Source organism: Kryptolebias marmoratus, linkage group LG6 (assembly GCF_001649575.2).
Source record: "Kryptolebias marmoratus isolate JLee-2015 linkage group LG6, ASM164957v2, whole genome shotgun sequence".
Classification (NCBI taxonomy): Eukaryota; Metazoa; Chordata; class Actinopteri; order Cyprinodontiformes; family Rivulidae; genus Kryptolebias; species Kryptolebias marmoratus.
In genome coordinates, this window is record NC_051435.1 from 18,853,090 (window position 1) to 18,873,337 (window position 20,248).

Here is a 20,248-nt window from a genome sequence, read left to right on the forward strand (position 1 = left end):
TTTTAATTTACTTTCCAAGATATCTAAAAGTATTCATATTCTCTTCGTGTCATATTATGCTCCTTCCAGTGCTGTTGTTTTTAGGTTAGAGTTTTTATCCAATCAGAATTCAGCTATTTTATGTTGCCAGAGGCTGTATGAAATCTGCCCGGGCCTTCAGAACCGTCAGTGCTGGCGTCTGTGTGCTGTAAGTGAACTGTTGATAGACAGTTGCAATAGCCAATCAGATCACGAGTTGTGTCAGTAAGGCCCTTTAGCTGGCCTCACGTTGAACGTGACATTTACGCTGCGGCAGTGCTACGCAGATCAACAGAAGAGTCACACCCGGGACTGTTAACGGTCAAAAACTTTTTAACCCACAATGGCCGAAGGGGAGCAACACGTTGGTTTGGTTGCTGATTTACTGGCAAGGCTGTTTTCAAGACGAACTTTTCAAGAGAAGCTAGGTCTCGTTAGAGGAGGACGGCCGAACTCCGAGCTAGCTAACCTGTTCCGGAATGGATTTTGTGTTGAAATAAGTGTTTTGGGGGCCACAGCCGTTTTGGTGAGTTCAAACATTTTATTTATTATATATATTTTTTTAGTTTTGACAGTAGCATACCAGATATGTCTTAATTGCTGATGCGGGTTTGTTAATTAGCCTATGTTGTACACAACTGAGGTGCTTAAGTGTGTTTCTAATTACTCTCCAATCCTGGTGTTATAAATGCTGGCATAATGAAAGGTATTTATTGGCTAAGTTGGACATACAAGGATAAATTATTTGTATATGTATTGAATAATTTGAATAATAAATGTACTGCAGAGGGTTTGTTTATTGCTACTTCATGTGAAATAAGGTGAAATAAACGGGGAAAGACATTCTTGTTTTTTTCTAAAAACAGACAATATTTTGACACGTCTGTTGTAAAAGCTCTTTATTTTCCTTTTAAAATGCTAATATCTTTTTAAAACTTCCCTGGGGGGAAGTCCTCTGTTGTCCTCTGAGCTCGGGGTTCCTCTGGACACATTATTTGGCATTTTAATGTCAGGGATTCCAAAGTAAATTTGATAATTAGATTTCTGTTCTTTCCATATAAAAGAATAAAAAATAAAGAAAAGTCCAAAGAGCTGCTTCATGCGTCCATGTGCAGGCTGCCGGAACAGTTTGTTTCCTCCCTGATGGGTTCTCCCGGTGCGGTTCTCCGTGGGTCTTTTTGCTATTGTTCTGTGTTTTTATTTTTTTATTTTTTTATTTTTTACAGCCACGATTGGGCAGCACCGCGCTCCGGTTCTGCCAATAAAGTCTGAAACGGAGACAGACGGAAGGGAAGGGAGGGGAGGGGAGGGAGGAGGTGGGCCGTGCCTCACAGGGAGGGAGAGAGTGGGGAGAGAGGAGGGAGGGGAGGAGAGCAGAGCCGTGCTCCTCCGGTCCACAGCAGACCGTGTTGTCCCTCCGAGCGGGAGGAGCGAGGCGGACCCCGAGCCCCCTGTAGTCTGTCTGCGGACGCACGGATCTAAGCGCCGCTCAGAACGGGAACATGCCGCCGCTGCTGCCGGCCGAGCTGCCGCTGCTGCCGCCGGCGCTCCTCCTCTGCGCCCTGGCCGTCCTCGGTGGAGCATCAGCCGCCTCTCACTGTGAGTACGGTACCTGTCAGAGCTCCGAGCCTCCGCAGCATCAGTCTGGGGGAGGTGTGTGTGTGCGTGTGTGTGTGGTGATTGAAGGGGGGGCTCTGATTGCTCTCATGGTTCTGCTTTCTGGGGCTCGTTTGGAGAAGAAGTTTTCCTCTTATGAAGGAATGGTTCAGAAGCGGGCTCGGTGAAGGTCAAGCAAACAGGTTCGGTTCTGTCCTGAGGCTCCCAGGCTCCCTGCTTTATATATGTGTGTGTGTGTGTGTGTGTGTGTGTGTGTGTGTGTGTGTGTGTGTCAGGGCGGAAAGTGCTGAGCGGCCACAGCTGGCTGCTGCTGCTGGTCGGGTATGTCCTCCCTGACAGCCCGAACCTCCCCCTCACTCACCCCCGCCTGTTCTCCTGCAATTTGAAGAGGTTCTGGCGTCTCCTCTCATCTCCGTACCGGGCCTGCCCGTGCTGGTTCTGCCCCTACCAGTCCCTTTATATCAACAGTTTGACGTTTTAAAGCAGGGAAATGTTGTGCTGTTCTTCATTTGGGTGGAACTGATTGGCTGGTGGGCAAATCTGAGGAAATCACAAGTGAATTTGACTTTGCCTGTGTCTGTGTGTGTGTGTGTGTGTGTGTGTGTGTGTGTGTGTGTGTGTGTCTCCTGTTAAAACTGGAATTATAAGAATTATTTTTGGAAGAATTTGTGATCTTTAGTGAGGTGTTGAGAGAGAACTTTCAGCATCCTCCTGAGCTGCCTCCTAACCTAGCAGCAAACTCTTAACGCTTCATGTTTATTTGATTGGCGTCTAATAAAATGGCTTTTATTGTTGCTTTTACAGCAAACCATAAAACAAAAAAACAAAACAAACAAACAAAAAAAATCAGGGTCCATTCTGGGAAACCGTTCAGAACAGGCTACGGTAAACAAACACACACACACACACACCACACAAAAAAGAGCTGCAGTTCGAATTTCCGGAGCTCCCAGTTCCCTCCAGCTTGAATCCCAGCTCAGGCTTTCCACGGTTAAAAAAAAACTGGCCGATGTGCCTGGGGTGGGGGTGGGGGTGGGGGGGGACATGTAAAGGCCTGTTTCCATGTCCTTCCATCATCCATCCATCACGTTTCTGTCACGGTGTCACACTAAAATGCTAGAAGTTGCGGGCGCAGGTGAGATGCAGAGCCCAGATATCAGACGTGTGCGCCCTGAAGACGCCCCGACGTGTGTACGAACAGAAAGGTGCGTGGAAAACTAGATGTGGAACGACTTAAAGGAGAAGAGCGAGGCTGCCACTCACAGCTGTTTTCATTTCCAATAATCTGTCAGGCAATCTAAACAACAAATGGTCCTCCTAAAACCCTAAACCACGTGATTGTTTCAGCTCATTTTAAGTTCAACAGTCAACTTCTGCATTTACTGTACACCACGTGAAATGCGAGCAAATGAATGTACGAAATTTCGGCTGAAAAACCTAAAGAAATAATGCAGCTCTGATTAGTTATGCGTTTGAATATTCAGCATGCTGTAAGGATCCTGTTGGTTAGAACTGCAGCAAACAGTGGAGAGGAACAAATAATGGGGACTGGAACAATACCAAATGTGCTTTTAACTTAACGACCCTTTTCACATCACACGCATAAATTATATTTATTAATCGTATGCATTATATATGAAATTGTCTGATTTAAATGGTATTCTTGTAGGTATCGCCGTTGTCTACACACATAAATTGTGGACAGAACAGGCAGAAGCACTAGGGATACAGCCGGCTACATAAAGTCTGCATGTTCCCCACCTGAATGGAGTAGATTTACAGCCATCGGGGTGTGTTCCTCCTGCCACAATGGACAAAAAAAAGGGGACACAGAGAGATTAGGATCATATCATTTAACTTTCTATCTGAAATGCCGCAAAACAAAAGAGGGGAAACAAGGTGAAGCTGTTGGAGCGTCAATCGGTTGGACATGAGCCCAGAATTGGAGTTCAGATTTTCCTGCCACCTCGTTGGATGCTTTCCGTTGTGCTGTTGTGAAAGCTTTAAATGTCAGCTCGAAGTATGCCTACTTTGGACCCTCTCTGTCTTTGAAAACTTATTGAAACGGGCTTAATAACACTAATTCAGACTGGGTCGGACAGAACCCGACGGACGTACGCAGCAGCGCGCACTAGTGGTGTGGAGACAAACTGTTGTTTAGGGTGAGGCATTAAGAAGTTAGAAGACAGTGAGAATATTGATGTGTCGAGTAAAAAAATACTGATGTTGACAGATTTTTATAAGGAAAAGCAGCCCTAAGGAAATGTAGATTGTCATCCGTATTTGATTGGTCCACTGCAACTGGCTGAGCTAAAAATAGTTAAACTCTTAAACAAAAAACTAAAAATGTTTTGAATTTTTGTGTTGATTACATTGGCAAAAAACCCCATGTTTTGGTCAGCATGACTTTATTGTTTTCTACAAATCCTGATGATAAGGTTTCTACACGTTTCCATTTTGAAATTCCAGACTAAGGACTCATCCATACGGGGACGGTTTTCATGTCTACGTAAAAAATTTTATTGTTCCAACCTTATATCCACACGGAGACAGCATTTTAAGAGCCCCTAAATGGTATTAAAAAAAAAAACAGGTTTCATAGTTCTAAATCTTCAAATGCCACCTTTGTGTTTTCATGTGGACAGCCTAAACACAACCTGTCCAAAATGGTGACATCATAGGCCCACCTCTAACCTGATCTACAACCCCCAAGCACGACAGATGTAGTAATAATGACAAATAATGTGCTTGTGTTTGTGCTGCGCATGCTAGTTTCTCATCTACAACAAAACCTTCACACACACTATCACTTCAATGAGACAAGGCCGATGAACAATAACTTTACCTTTAATAGAGCAGAGGGGGAATAAAACCTTTTATTACACTAAATATTCTATTCCTAGAATATTTAGTTTTTATTGCTTTACTGAACTGCCAGCCATGCAGAAAAGCTATAATGTACATCAAGTATATATTTTTTTAAAAAGTGGAAAGTGGGGATAGTTTTCAAAGACTGATACTTGTGTATAAAGAATTTAGTCTGAAATGCTTTAAAAATCCTGAGGGAAAAACCCTTCTCTCCAGCCGTCCCTGACAAGAGTCCATTTTGTCCACAAATTTGGACTGACTCCCTGTCAATACTGTCCTGCACCTTTGTGGCGTTGGAGTTTAACGCAACTCAAAGTAGAAGTTCCACTTTGTCATCAGTCCACAAAAAGGATTCGGTCCATGTTCGGATTCGGTTCAAGGTCCCCATCCTTGTCGGGTTTTCAGTTAGTCATGTACTGTACAGTATAATATACACAGTCTACCCAGTGTGTAAGTGTGTAAAATAGTGTTTCGGCCGCGTTACAGCGCCACATACAGGCCTGGCGTAGTTACTACAGTGTTTTGATTGGTTTCTGTGCTTGCTTGTGGATGTAATTTTTACTAGAAATGAAGTTGTGTTTATGAGGATATTCTTAAAAATGACTTTCCAGTGTGAACAAGGCCTCAAATTTTTTCGTTGTTGTTTTTTCGGGGTCCAATTTTGGAGCCATTTCTGCCATCACACTGGTGCAGTATTATTATATGTACACCTTATTGTTTGATGTGGACAAAGAAAAAAGCTATTTTCTTTCTCTCTGACATTACACTGCAACTTGTGAGGACAGACACCTGCAATTGTAAGAAAGGTGTACTTCTTTTTATAAATGCATCTTTTTTATTTCCACTTTTGAGAAAGTATAAATGTAAGGGGGTAGATTTGCCAAGGAAAACAATCATCACAAAAAAATCTGACTCAGTCCTTTTTTTAGTTAAAGTTGTCTAAATAGTAAAGTTACATTTTCCTTAATGATAAATAGTATGCATAAGATATCTCACAGCAAAAGAACTGTCTTTGTACCCTATTTCACAATTGTCTTTGTGCTATATGAACCAAAAGTGCACATCATATATATATATATATATATTTATTCTTTTTTTATAAAATGCATTAAATTATAGTCTGAAAACACTGATGCTTTTCCACACTCTGTTTTCTCCTTCTATACTTATTTAGACCTAAAATATACTAAAATCAAATCCCTGACTTTTCAAGACTGCATCAAAAAACATGTTTAAATGCCTTGAAAGGATTTAGATATTCCTGTTTACTGGTGATATGTATTTAAAGTTCTGTAAACTGAAAAAAATATTCTTGTCTTGTTTGGATTAGTGTCCAGTTTCTCCACCACAGCTAAACCATCTTAGGCAGCACAAAAATGCCTATAACTCAGCCAGTTTTACAGATATTGAGCTAAAGCTTCACATGGTAGTAGCTGAGAGTCATCATCAATATATAATTCAGGCGCTAACAGATCATGTGACATACCACAGCACTGCATGAGATTGTACATAACATCATTTACATGGTTTGACCAAAATGGCTGCATTTTTGTCATTTCTAATCATAAGATGATCTTAGTTTGAAACGCTTATACATCTTCTGCTTCCTCTTAGTATTTTTATTATTATTAGTAGTAGTTGTTGTAGTACAAGTAGTAGTAGGAGTGTCAGCAAGGTTAAAATAATTTAACATCTTTGCCGAGAACACAAGCAGGTCAGTTTGTGTTTTCCTTGTATTTCATACGAGCAGCCTCAGCTTCAGTAGAGAGTCTGAGCCTGACACATGTTGTATTTCATGCTTCGTCTCTGAGCAATTACAAGCGCCCCAGTGTAGATGACTTGAAACAAAGTACACCCTAATTCTGTGCATGGTCACAGGAGCTGGTGCTTGTAATGCTATGTGCATATGATGGTTGCAACGGTTCCGATTTCAAACCTGATTGGTATAAAAGTTGGGTTACAGTCTAGCAGAGGTACAGTTTGACCACAGAATTTCCCTTACGCATTTCATTTGGATGTGCACGTTTTCCCGCGATATAACGGTGTATAAGTGAAGCTTTGTAGACGATTTTAATGCACATTTTAACACCCAACCATGATGTCAAACCTAACTTCAACAAATTGCTTAACCCGAACTAATAAGCAACCTAACCTCAAACCATTAGTTACAGCCACAAAAAAGATAAACAGCAACATGCAGTTGTAGATCAGCCGTCGTGCCTTGCAAAGGAGCAATAAAAGTGCAGCGGTTGTCCTGAAAACTGAAGGGAGGAGCTTTTTGACGAATCGGCGTGCGACGAGCTGGGGATCTGAAAGTCTTGGTTTGGCTCATGTCCGTGATAAACAGACGTAACATGGAGGAAATTGTGTTTTAATTCTTAACGTAAAAGCTTGACTTATTACGGCCTGCTGCTAAAGGCAGTAATGTTTTTGCCCGTGTGTTTGCATGACTGTTAGCAACGTATTTCACGAACTGCTGGCTGGATTTTAATGAAAGTCTCAGAAAGCAATGATTGGGTGTACATCTGCAACTAGTTAACTTTTTGGAATCACCCCAATTTAAGATGGCCTCACAGCTAATGGACCTGAGCCAATCTGACAAATATTGACCTAAATTTAGTGCCGTAGTCACAGAGACTCATCCTCAACAAATAGTCAGAAAGCTAACACATCTTACAAAACCGCACAAGATTATGCAAAATATAATTTTTTAGCATTTGATCAAAATGCTTACAACTTGGGCTCATCTTATCATTAGGTGATCTTAGTTTAAAATGATGGCATGAAAGTAAAGCAAGGCTTTTAATGTGCGGAATAAATGCAGAATATTTAGTTTCTCAGTTAAATGCTTCTTTGTAGACGTCCTTGAAGGTGCTCGCATTTTAGTTTATTTCTCTCCATTCTAACGGCACATTGTTGTGAACAAGCATGGGTTGGGTTTTGGTGTCAAGGTAAACCATGGTGTTAAAGAGTCAGTGTCAAAACTGAAAAAAAAGAAAGCCAAATTGTTTCTGTCATACTGTTTGTATGGCCTAAACATCTCAAAACAAGACAACAAAGATGGGGCTTAGTTTTATTTCCTACCTCTTTTCGTGAACCTGTTGCTCCAAGCCGTCATTCAGTTGTTACAGTAGCCGAGGAGGAAATTCCCCATAACTTTTATGCTTGTCTTCAAAAAACAGTCTGTTGGTTGTACATTTAATCTGGAGGATGACCCCGTCAGTCATGGCTTGTCTACCAGAGGAGTAACGCTGTTTCGAAACAACCGTTTGCAGCAAGCTACAAGAGTTATCATGTTAGCAGGTGAAATATACCCAGCCTTCTGCAGGCTCACTGTGTTGGCTAACCCTTTTCATTAGGTCACTTGCATCATTTTGCCAGGCGCTGTGTTACTTTACAAAAAGCAAAACAGCAGAAAAAAAGTAATATTTTATAGAAATTTCACAATTAGTTCACAATTACAAATAAACTGATCAGGTGCTGTAGTTTAGTTTCCATTTGCTACGTGTGTGTATGAGCTGGAGCTGATAAATGAAAATGACGGCTTTTTCCTTCTTATACGTCTTAAAGGGAAACATCTCGTTTCTAACGTACACGACGGAACGGTCGGCCAAATTTGAACCAGTTTCTAAAAGGGGAAACTTCAGCTCCTCATCGTGAACAGCACATATTTATGTGAGGAACTGCCTGCAGTGTCAATGAAACAATCTGCTCTCGGTGAATTATGAATCATAATGTCCTCTGCAATCTGTTTAAAATACATCACTGCCTTAAAACAGCCTTCCGACTCCGGTGTTAAATTTAATCAGCACTCTCAAGACTCGTGATTGCATTAAACATTTAGCCTTATTATTAAATATCATTGTAAATAAAAATATAATGAAAAAGCTGACTCACTGATCCTAAACAGACTTATTTATATCCGTGCAATAAAATTAAAATGCCTATTAATACATATTATTTACTCATAATTATCATTAGGCATTAAGTAAATATTAAGGTGGCAATAGTAATAGTGTTTGCATTTTAATTTTGAAGTAAAAGCAAATAAATCCTGGTTTAAATTTTTTAATTAATATAGTGATACTGTAGTATTTTTGTTCAAGGTTAAAACGCCGTCAGAATCTCATACTGGCCCGTGTCTAGTTGTGAATGAAGCTAAATTGAATCTATTAACCTTTGCTGCGCTCTCTTGCCATGTTAAAAAGTAAAAAGGGACTCCCGGTGGTAAATCCACCCGAGGCGGGCCATCATTTGATCCGTTTGCCTCCCCGCAGTCTTAGGGCGAAGTGTGTGACATCAGTGTTTAAGCGGCGTACATTCAGGTGAGTAGCTGACAGCTACGTTCGTCATCCGCGACAGTCATGTGCTTCTCCAAAATGTACGCCGCGATCGGGCCTGGCGTGGCGAGCTGCGGTGAAACTCAGAGACGCTCCTGGGGGGGTCAAAGTGCTGCTCTCGTATTTACCACCGGGAGACAGAGGGAGGCGAGCGGAGGCGAGCGGAGCCGTGTCACAGCTGGTCTGAGACAGCGGCAGCCATTTCCTCTCAGAGGCGCTTCAAAGACACTCGAACGGATGTCACTGGATCTAAGCGCTCGATGGGCTGGTCTCGGAGTTATTGATGTCGTATTGACACGGTTTTTTTGCAGTAATTGGATCAGAAGAAGGATTTGCACTTGTGTTAAAGTGACCGTTTTCTTTTAATGGTTATTGGATTATAATTGTACTAACAAACCTTGATTAGCCACAGTTAAAATGAGCCCCGACGACGGCACACAATGCGGTGCTCTGCAGCAGGAAGAGGAAATGAGAGAACTGGTTTTGTTCTGCAGGGGATGAGAATGCTTTACTTTGATTAAAGGCCTCGCATTCCTTGAAGAGAAGCGTGTATCCCTATAGTCCCTATAATCTAAGATCGTCTTATGATAAGAAATGACAGAGTCACAGCCGTTTTGGTCAAGCTCCAGTTGGAGTATGCGTCGTAAATGAGCTACTATCACCCCAAACTGCAGCTCAAAATCTCTAAAGTTCCCCGAGGTGTAACTGTTTTTGTGTTGGCTAAGGTTGATTAGCTGTGGTGGCCATTTTGAATTGTGCTGACTCGAAAAGGTAATCGGTGGTACATGTGCAGCCAACGATCGCCTTCTGAAAAGTTCATTAAAAATCGTGATTCACGTGATTCATGGAACACTTTGCTAACGGTACAGACAAATGAACACACACGCCCTGGCACGTGTGGAAACGATATCTCCTTCGGCAGGCGATAATAAAAACGGGTTGTGCACGCCTGGCTTTGAGGTATTTAATGACCCTGTTGCTGTTATTTTAGATTTTATTCGATCAAAGTTTAAGCAGATTAGCATCTGGAACCACAGGCACAACAATAGAACTGGTGCAGGTGAAACCCACAGTATTCATTACTTTGACACAAACCACCACCCGGTCATAAGGCGCTCAGAGAGCAGCTCAAGGCCTGCTAAGAGCCAGAGTCCCTTTTTTTTGTGCTACAATGATCACAAAAAGAAGGAAAAAGGTTTTAAGATTTTTTTCTTTTAGCGTTGTACTTCAATTACTGTACTGTATATTGCTTAAAATAACCAAGGTGAAGGGAAAAACAGAGCGAAGCTGGTGGGGGAATCAGATCTCAACGTGGGCACACATCTTGATACAACACCGGCCCGGCCGCAGCGTTAGTAGCTCATCAGTTAGTTTGTGCGCTTCCTTGTCAGAAGTGGGAAGTGAGCATGGGCCGGTATGAGACTCTGACACTATGATAACCTTGAACAAAAATACCACCGTTTCACAGTATTAAAGCAAAATTTTTAAAACCTGATTCATTTGCTTTTATTCAAAAAAGAAAGGCTAATACTTTTTACCACTGCTGTCTAAATAATATCACACATTACTTAATGATTATGTTACGGGTATAATAAGTTATTATTTTCATATATAATATTGTGACTAAGAGAACACAGCTGAGCATTTTGAAAGTCACTTTCTTTAAAATTAGTGTCAGCTTTCTGTTGCAATTTCAAACCAACATTATGGACATAATTCACCATGGCCGCTTGTTTTAATGACACTGCAGGCAGTTCTTTACATTAAGTTCTGTTTACTTAGGAGACTGAAATTTTCCCTTTCCAGAGAGTGTTTTATGTTCGGCTGACTGTTGTGTTGTGTACCTTAGAAACAAGGTGTGTGTTTTAAGATACATGAAAAAGAAAATGCCATCATTTTCCTTTATCAGCTTCACAAGGTAATTGTGCTCATTGCACAGAATATTACTGCTGTTCTGCTCTTTGTAAAGTAACATTGAGAGGTTGACAAGCTAATGTTAGTAAATAATTAGCTGTGGTATTAGTCTCCATAGTAAGCCCGCAGCAGGCTGTATGTTTGATCTGCTAACTCTTGTGGCAGTTGTAATAAAATAGGAGACTCATGTTTAAACTCGCAAACTTTATTGCAGCAACTGTGGAGACGCCATTACAGAACAGTGTCCCTGTTTCACACTCTGTCCTTCTCTTTAACAGTCTTTTCTGCCCTACTCTGTCACAGGAGTGCCCCTATTGAAAAGAAGCATTTACAGCAATAGAACAGAACACACATGCATTCACTGTGTAAACCTGAAAACACAACATCTCCCCTGTTAACCAAACAAAAATTCTTATTCCTTTTCAGCAAAAGTAGTATTAGAATCTGTAACATCCAGTATTTCGCTTGTGATGTATGTTAAACTTAGAAAAATATAGGTTGTACATTAGTCACTCATTTTCTCAGAAAGATTATAATTACTGTAATGTAAAATAAATTGTCTGGAATTTATATTTAACCATTCAGCTGGCAGAAGTGATATTGCAAATAGTCTTTTTCATAATACACTAACAAAATGACAGTTAAAATTATTTCAAAATCACAAGACTTTTGTGAAAATCTTTCACTTTTTTCACAACCATTGTTTAACAAGCTTATTTCATCACACAGTCTTATTTTTTCTTTTTATGTAGCGTTTCCATGTTCTCTCCATGTGCTCACATTGGTTTTCTCTGGGTACTCTGGTTTTCTCCCACTGACCAAAAACATACACGGTTGATTAATTAACAGCTCTAAAATTTTCCTTTGATTCTGAGACAGAGTGTGAATAGTTGTCTGTCTCGTTTGTCTCTGTGTCCCTGTGATGGACTGGAGACATGTCCAGGGTGCATCCTGCCTCTCACACAATGACCACTGGATTCCTTCAAAGAACGCAAGGCCTTTAATTGTTTATTGAGTTTAGATATAAGTTGTATTCTGTGTGAATGGTTTGTCAGTGTTTTCTTTTTTCAAAGGTTATTAAAAACAGTTCAATAGTTATACTGAAATAGTCTGTGGTAGTACGAGTTAGCTTGTGGAACCTTACAGTCAAGCCTGTTTGAGTATTGCTCCTCACTGACAGTTTTTCCTGTCTGTCTGAGTGACGTGTACCTGAACGCGCCATGAACTCTCTCTGGTATAGATGTTCCACATATATTTGAGCGGCTGACTTACTTACAGCTTCTCTTCGATGTTGGTAGCTCAGTGACTCAGAGCCCTTTATAGTGATTGTATTGTTGGCCAAACGGTGGACGCTTTCTGATGAAAATGATTAGCAGAACAATGTGAGCACATGGTTTTTCTTCCCTCATCGAGCTGCTGCAGCCTAAACAAGTGAAACCGACTTACTGCATTAAAAATATGGTTAGATTTCCGACATGCACAAATCTAAAGGACTGGTTCTGAATCTAGATTATGTTATGTTTTATTTTCTTTAAACACCTGAGAATTCATGGTGTGTTTAAGTTACACCTTATAAAGTATGACATCTGTATTACACAGTATGAGACCTCTGCACACTACGTTTTGTTAACTATGAAATCTATACTTAATTAGCTCTGACTTTTAAAACCATAAAATGTTTTATTCAGTATAAATTATCTTTACTGAAATGACTAATCTGTTGATTATTTCTTTTTTTTTTACTTATATAGATGCGACAGATCAAAGCAAGGTTTTACCTGAAAAGTGTCCACCATTATTTTTTTTTATTTTTTTTTAAATCACCTGCCACCAAATGGCGAAGGCGGAGGCTAATGTTTTTGCCCGTGTCTGTGTGTGAGTTGGGCTATCTGTAGCATTAGCGAAACATCTCATGAACCAGTCGACCTCGTTCAAGATGGCCACCACAGATAATAAGGCACAAAAATGGCTTTAACTCTGCCAGTCTTACAGATATCAAGCTAAAAATTTAATGTGGTAGTAGCTGAGCACCATCTCCAACACGTATTCTGACCTTCTTGTTGTTATTCCAGACAATTTTTTTTTTTTTTTTTTTTAACGTTTTAAAAATTCATTTGGTTGCCATCTTTGGTGTTTTGCCAGCAGTTAGACGCTGGATAGGTGATGGATGTTTCTCGCGTATTTATTGTGAAGAGCAGTCAGGGAATTAGCATATCTTGGCTCCAGTTGGTGTTGGGGAATCAGCCTTCTGGTCCGGAGCACCGCGGGCAGTCAGTGGGAGACGAGCCGGCTGTCAGGGGTCAGAGCATCCAAACTGCCTGCTTCTCCACAACATGTCACTCACTGCGCCTGCTGCTACAGCAGAGGTGGGTGTGGAGTCAACTGCAAATCTGGTAATTAATTGTGGAAATAACTGCTTGAGCTGTTCAGTGATTACTCTGTCAGAGAGCGTGCTCTCTTTAATTACAGCCATTTTCAACAATATGTATTTTCCTTTGCATTTTTTTTTAGTAGCATGATTAAATTATTTGGTCAACAGAAAAAAGCGCTTAACAAACCAGATGAATAACATGTTATTCATTATTACTTTTATTATATCATTTTTTATCTACTTTTTTCCCACATCATCATTTTCATCTTACAGAGGGTGCTAAAAAACTGCATTTTGGCCTGCTGTCTTCCCACTAACAAGAGTGGTTTGGTGCTCTGTCTCTGCTTCTGGGAGTCTATCTAGACCGAGTTATGTAACAAACTGTCACTACTGTGTACCGTTATACCCCGAACAGAACAACGGTGGGGTGGTTTGTTTGTTTGTCTCTGTTTTTAGGAGGGTTATTGTCTGTTTGAGATAAATGGAAAGGAAAAAAAGATAGAAACTTGTGCTGAACCGTGACACTAAAACTGAGATGTGCAATGAACTGTGAGCGCTGTTTATCGTTACACACATACTAATGAACAGAACAAGGAAGGTTTGTTTTTCTGTCACTTTTTGGGCGGGAGGGTTATTGTCTGTTTAAAACAATTGAGGAAACAACTTTGGATCGAACTGTAACCCTAAAACCAAGGTATGCAATGAACTGTGACATCTGCGCACCATTATGCCCTACTAATGAACAGAACAAAGGTGGTTTATTACCTCTGCCGAGGAGTCGTAGCTAACCTGGCGATCTAACTCTAACAGTGTTATATAGGAATGTCAAACTGTACAGCTGGACACCTCATGGGTCAAGGTGATGGGGTCAAAGGTCTAGGTCACAGTTGACTCCTTTTTTAAAAACTTCTCTCTGCTCCTACATGTGACCCTTTTGTTTCCCCTACCAAGGAAGTTCTGTTTCCGGTTGTGTTCGATGGTTTGTTTGTCTGTCTCTTAGCAAAGATCAAAGTAATGAACAGATTTGGAGGACATTTTCAGGAAATGTTGGGATTGTCACAAAAAACAATGGATTGAATTTTAGTGGTGATCCAAATCACACTTTTTAAAAAAAAAATCACACTCTGGCCTTGGCGAAGGTTTGCGCTATGAGTGCTTCTCATCCATCCATCCATCCATCCATCCATCCATCCATCCATCCATCCACTTCCTGGGTTGTGAAGGAGCTGGTGTCTGTCTCCAGCAGAGAGGCGGGGGACACCCTAGACAGGTCTCCAGTCCATCACAGCAACACATGGAGACAAACAAGACACACAATCCTTCACACTCTCACACACACCTAAAGACAATTTAGAGTTACCAATGAACCTAACATGAACTATGACGTCTGCATACTGCTACACTCCTGTTAATGAAAAGAGCAGGCGTGGTTTGTCTCCCTGTCTCTTTTTTTGGGGGGTGGGTTACTGGCTGTGTATAAAAAGTGAAAAAGAAAAACAGCATCTAGCATTTTCTTTTGTGTGTGTTGTACCAAACAACAACTCATAACTCAATCATACCGTTTCACCCCTTTTTACATTTGGTTTTTCAGGATTTGATTTGTAGTAGAATAAAAAGCCAACAATGAATACACTGGCACCTACAGAGAGATTTGAGTCCAGTTAGCTCATCCACGGAACATATTTTGCTCTAGCGTTGTTTTCAGATCGTGAGGTAGACAAATTTCTTTCATGCTGTTTTCCAGAACCCTGCTCGAGCGCTGTTGTCTTGGCTCAGCGGCATCATTCCTAATCTGCCTTGGCTTCCCTAATAAGGCCAGCAAAGGCACAGTTGGGCCCACACGAGGCTTGATTTGGGGGCAATGGAAGGAGAAAGGCTTTCATTAGCAGCTGATATGACACTCTTCAGCATGAGTCTGTGGGAGGAATAGTGCGCCGCTTCCAGTGATTCCCTCACCAGAGACCGCTTTACCAGCCATCCATTTTTTATGAGATGGAATCGGTTTCTAGGGTGGCAAAGCACCCCTACGCACACACACACTCGCACACGCATTCATTTAAAATATTATACTTAAAGTTAGCTCGGCGAGCACATCCTTCACCACTAATTATTTTCCATCTGAAGTACCAGGAAGGTGCCAGAACGAGGCACACAACGAGCTTTGTGTGCGTATTTGTGCGCGCGCCCGCGACGGAGGCAATGCAGCTGCAGATTCCCTCGCTAATGAATGTGAAGCAGCCACTCAGTGAACTCCTACAGCTGTACACATTCAAGGCCTGATGAATTTATCAGAAGGTAAATGAGGCAGAGCGCCATGGCGCAACGTCGCTTTTTTTTTCCCCCCCTCGCATTTAAGCTCGCCGTTTGCTCCGAGGGAAAAAACCGAGCCCGAGCGCAAACTGTGGGCAGAGCACAGGGGGGCGATGGCAGCTCACGTGTCACCCGACTGCTATTTTATTGCCCCCCTTTTCTTCCCCCAGTTTATTCGAGAGGAGAAAAAAAAAGGTTTTGATATGAAACAAAATACTAGGAAGCCAAAACGGGTCTGGACGTTGCGGAGGATCATCATTACAACGCGCGGCGGCTGGCGGAGACATGGAAATAAAGTTCGAAGCATAAAGTATTGACCCAGAGAAAGCCTGGGTTCCGGGGGAAAAACATCTTGAAAAATAAGCCCCTGGACAGTTACCTGTGGTGAATTTCAGGGAAACAAATTGATAAATTGCGGCAATGAAATGTAACTAAAGCTAGAAGGGGGAAAAAACAACTATGTGCATTAATATAATTATGCTTCTCTGTATCTCAGCTGCAAATGTTATACATTTTCTCCTATTCACATGAAGAAAATGAAAACCAAAATGTCCAATTTTTGTATAAAACAATATGTAATACTTAAAAAAAACAGGTCAATATTTTGTTTGTTTGTTTAGAAGATAATCCTAATTACCGGATATTTACATTATAATAATAATAATAATACATTTTATTTCAAGGCGCCTTTCTGGCACTCAAGGACACCGTACAAAAAATAAAATTAGCAGTAACAGAAAATAAGATGTAACAATGAAAGAAAGAAAAGAAAAAGAAAGTAAATAAAAATAAATAAGAAAAGACAATGTATAAAATCAGGCAAACCAATTGTGTCAGGTGGAAAAAGCAGATCTAAAAAGGTGTGTTTTGAGTTCTGATTTGTATTGTGAGATTGACTTTATGTTTCTAATGTGAGGTGGTAACGAGTTCCAAAGTAAAATGAAATGTATAAAAAAAAGAAAGGCTGTGTTTGTAAATCCACAGCGGTAAATGTTTAAATATTACAATAAAACTGCAGAAACAGATTACATAAAGAGGGGGAGGTTAGTGGTAAGTTAGGGTAAGTTAACTCGGAGTTTAGTTTTCTCGTTCCAGAAAGAGATGAAACTCAGAGTTTGGAACCGACTCTGTGAAGTTCACGGTTTCTATCGGTCTGAAACAAACCGTCTGACATGTTTGGTTGTTTTTAAACGATCCAACGGATCCAGGAGCAGAATTATTCCTAAACGTCTGGCATCCGGAGAGGTGTTTTCTCTCACCTCGGACGGGCGCTCTCGTCAGAACGACGCGCTGAGCTACAATCTGCTTTATAAAACATCTCCACAGTCAAAACAACCACGAATAATTCACATTTATTCTGTCGGGTTTTTTTCCCTACACGCCCACAAACGCAGCAGTTTAAATTTTAAATCTTTTTTTACCTGTGAAAATCCTCCCACCTTCACCGGAGTTTCACCAGAATTTCCTTCTGTTTCTAAGACGGCTCTGACGGCGATAATAACTGAATAATTATTAGTGTTTACTGGTTATTATTTACAAATCTCAGATATAAACATCCGTCCGGAGGCAGGATTCTTATTAACACTTTGCATGCTTATATATCAAAGTCTGGTTTAAAGAATAAACTTTGTTAATTTGTTTTATTTAGGAAACTTCTGTAATAAAAATGATTAACTATAGAACCCGTTTGTGGTTCAAAAAGCTTTGATTTAGAGGAATGTATCCCATTAATTATTTGAGTCTTGATATAAATGCTAAAAGAACAAACTGTCTAGACGAATTAAAGCTCCTGGAAAGACGACAGAGCTTAGCTGAGCTGTGACATCATCATTGTGCGCCTCCCTGCTGGGTGTTCAGAGACAAACCAGCTCCCCAGTTTTATTTCATTTATTTATTTTAAATCGAGGTATCAGCGCTCCGGTGAGGACGGTTTTTAATTAACTCGAGGTTAAAAAACTCTGAGTTATTTAACTTTAATGGAATCAGCCTTACTGGAACGGAAAACCCCGGCCTTACCGCTCGGGTTGAGTTAACTCTGAGTTAGTTAGTCTACTTATCTGATTGCTTGCAGAATAACTAAAAGGACCGACTGATATATTTGGACAAAAAAGGTTTAATTCTTTCATTAATGTTCTTCACTGAGCTTCTACTGATTGTTTATTTTTACCACAAACGGCCGCAGCTCTCCCAGGCGACTGTCCCGATGCAGATCACTTACGTCCCAGTGACTCTGCCAACTTCTTGAGCCTCTTCTTGAGNGGTCGAGCAAACAGGTGGTCAACTTGGACTTGTTGATGAGGCTTGTGATTTCTGAAGTCGTCGGGAGCTCGAAGGAAGAGAAGGAGTGGGCTGGAGGAGAAAGTTCAAGAATAGGACAGGGGGAGGGTTGTGAGCTGAGATGCTGGTGGATCTTAACAATTTTACTGTCAAAAAATGACATGAGGGAATTACAAAATTGAGTTGAACACAGATGTGAAGGTAGGGAGTCCGGGGCTTGGGTGATGTTCTTGTAGAGGGAGAATATTGACTTGGTGGAGCCTTCATTTGAACAAATTAAACCAGTGTAGTAGGAGGATTTGGCTAGATTGATACAGTCCTTGTAATGCAATATGTGAGTTTTGTAAATGTCTTTATGAACAACCAGTCCAGTTTTCCGGTGGAGCCTTTCAAGTTGCCGTCCTTTAGCTTTCATGAGCCGAAGTTCTGGAGTAAACCAGGGCGCAGAGCGAACAAAAGAAACAGATCTGGTTTTTAGCGGAGCAAGAGAGTTGAGTATTGAGTGAAGACCAGTGTTGTAATATGAGACCAAGTCATCAAGGGTGGTTGAATCTAGAGTTGAATATAGATTGTCCATGAGAGAATTGACGGCAGAGGAGAGAGAATTTAAATCAATATCCTTAATGTTACGGAAAGAGATGAGACGGGGAAGCTTGGTGATGGAGAGAGGGAGACAGATATTGAATGAGAGGAGAAAATGGTCAGTTATGGCGAGTTCATCTGCTGTATAATCCGAGGGAGAAACACCAGAACAGCAGACTAGATCCAGGACATGACCCTTAGAATGAGTGGGAACATTGATGAACTGCTGAAGACCAAAACTCTGGAGGCAGGATGAAAAGTCTTTAGTCAGAGGGCTATTTCCATCGTCCATGTGAATATTAAAATCACCCAATACTATAATGTTTGGTGAGAGGATTGACAGGTGAGTGAGAAGAGCAGCGAAGTCATTCAGAAAGTCACTGTTAGTTTTCGGCGGGCGGTTGATGGTTGCGATGGTGGGGGTAGGTCCATAGAGCTGACACACAGTTGATTCGAAAGAGGAGAAGGTGGGAGCAGACAACGGCGAGACTTTCCACTTCTCGCGGTGAATTATCGCGAGACCTCCTCCCCGGCCGGTGCCACGGGGTTGACAGATGTAAACAAACCCCGGTGGAGTAGAATCATTGAGCTGAGAGAAATCATTCGGTTGTTGCCAAGTCTCAGTCAGGCATAAAAAGTCAAACTTACGGTCAGTGAGGAGATCCTGAATGAGATGTCCCTTGCCCGTAAGTGAGCGGACGTTAAGCAGACCGAAGTTTACGGAGGAGTTATCAGACGTTGCAGGAGCGTTAGCTGACCGGGCCAGGTAAGCTAGCACGCTGCGGTCAACAACCCGGTTGGAGGCACGCCGGTGACGACGAGAGGTAGACCAGATGGATTTTATGGGTTTCGACGTGTCCTCTTGGATGTTCCGACGAAGTCCGCGGTGGATGTATTTCCGGCGTGGTAGGAGAGTTGCATCCGAGATGAATAGCGAAGAAGGGGGAAGTGCAGATGGATGAAACCGCAGCCGGAGGAGCTCAGCAGCAGAGTACTGGATCAGACCCGTAACAGGTTGTTGGAGGAGTGCCAGGAGAGTCCAGAGAAGCACAGCCCAGATGTATATCCTGCTAGATGGCATTGTAGGAGAGGAGTCGGCAGCTTGGACAGATGAACAGCGACAGGTAAGACTCAGGTAGTCGATGAGAGCAGGAAAGTGGAAGCTAGACCATGTACACACACAGTTTTGCCAATAATCGTTGATTTGCGGCGAGCAGCGGCAGCAAGTCGCGCCAGCGTTCACTCACAGATATGGTGGCTTAGCTGTGGCAGCCATGTTCGATTATAAACCTTTGACAGTTTTTTTATTACTTGTTGTATATATTTCTTATTTATTATCATAACTTTGAGCATTTGTTACAGTTAGTTGTTTTTCCTTACATGAGTCAAAAAAGATTAATGACACAATTCACCCTATTACAGATAAGCCTTACTCAATTTATGGTTAAATTTAGATGGTAAAAACACACAAATTGAGTTTAAATTGTTTTGTTATTAGTTGTTACACATTGTAATATTAATGGATTGCTGTTGCTGTCAGGCCATGTGGCCTACACAAACAAAGAGCCAAGGATCAGAGCTACCCCTGCCAAAGAGCTTTCTTTTCATATCTAACAATTACCATTTTTGTCCCTGTGATGGACTGGAGACCTGTCCAGTGTGTCCCCCCCGCCTCTCGGATAGTGACTGCTGGGGATAGGCACCAGCTCCCTGTGACACGGAAAGGAAAAGTGGGTAAATAAAAGGGATGGATGGATGGATTACCATTAAGTCTACAGCTGTTACCATTTTGTACCAGTAGGGTATGAAACTGTTACCATTTCACCCTATTTGCATGTAACCTTGGATACATGGAGCCCCACCATCCTGTACAGGATTTACTTTATTTCATAGTCAACATAACCGCAATGTGCTCTTTCTAGCACTATATTCCTGTGACAGACCCTGCATG

General features: G+C 41.4%; 1 protein-coding gene across 1 annotated transcript in view; it reads left to right on the forward strand.

Moving 5' to 3' along the window:
• Window positions 1-1,437: 1,437 nt before the first annotated feature.
• cntnap5a (contactin associated protein family member 5a) overlaps window positions 1,438-20,248 on the forward strand; it is a gene marked incomplete in the record, with an annotated part of 168,784 nt that continues 149,973 nt past the window's right edge. The window contains 1 exon segment of the mRNA XM_025004623.2: window positions 1,438-1,617. Within this exon segment, the coding sequence (XP_024860391.1) occupies window positions 1,521-1,617 (97 nt within the window).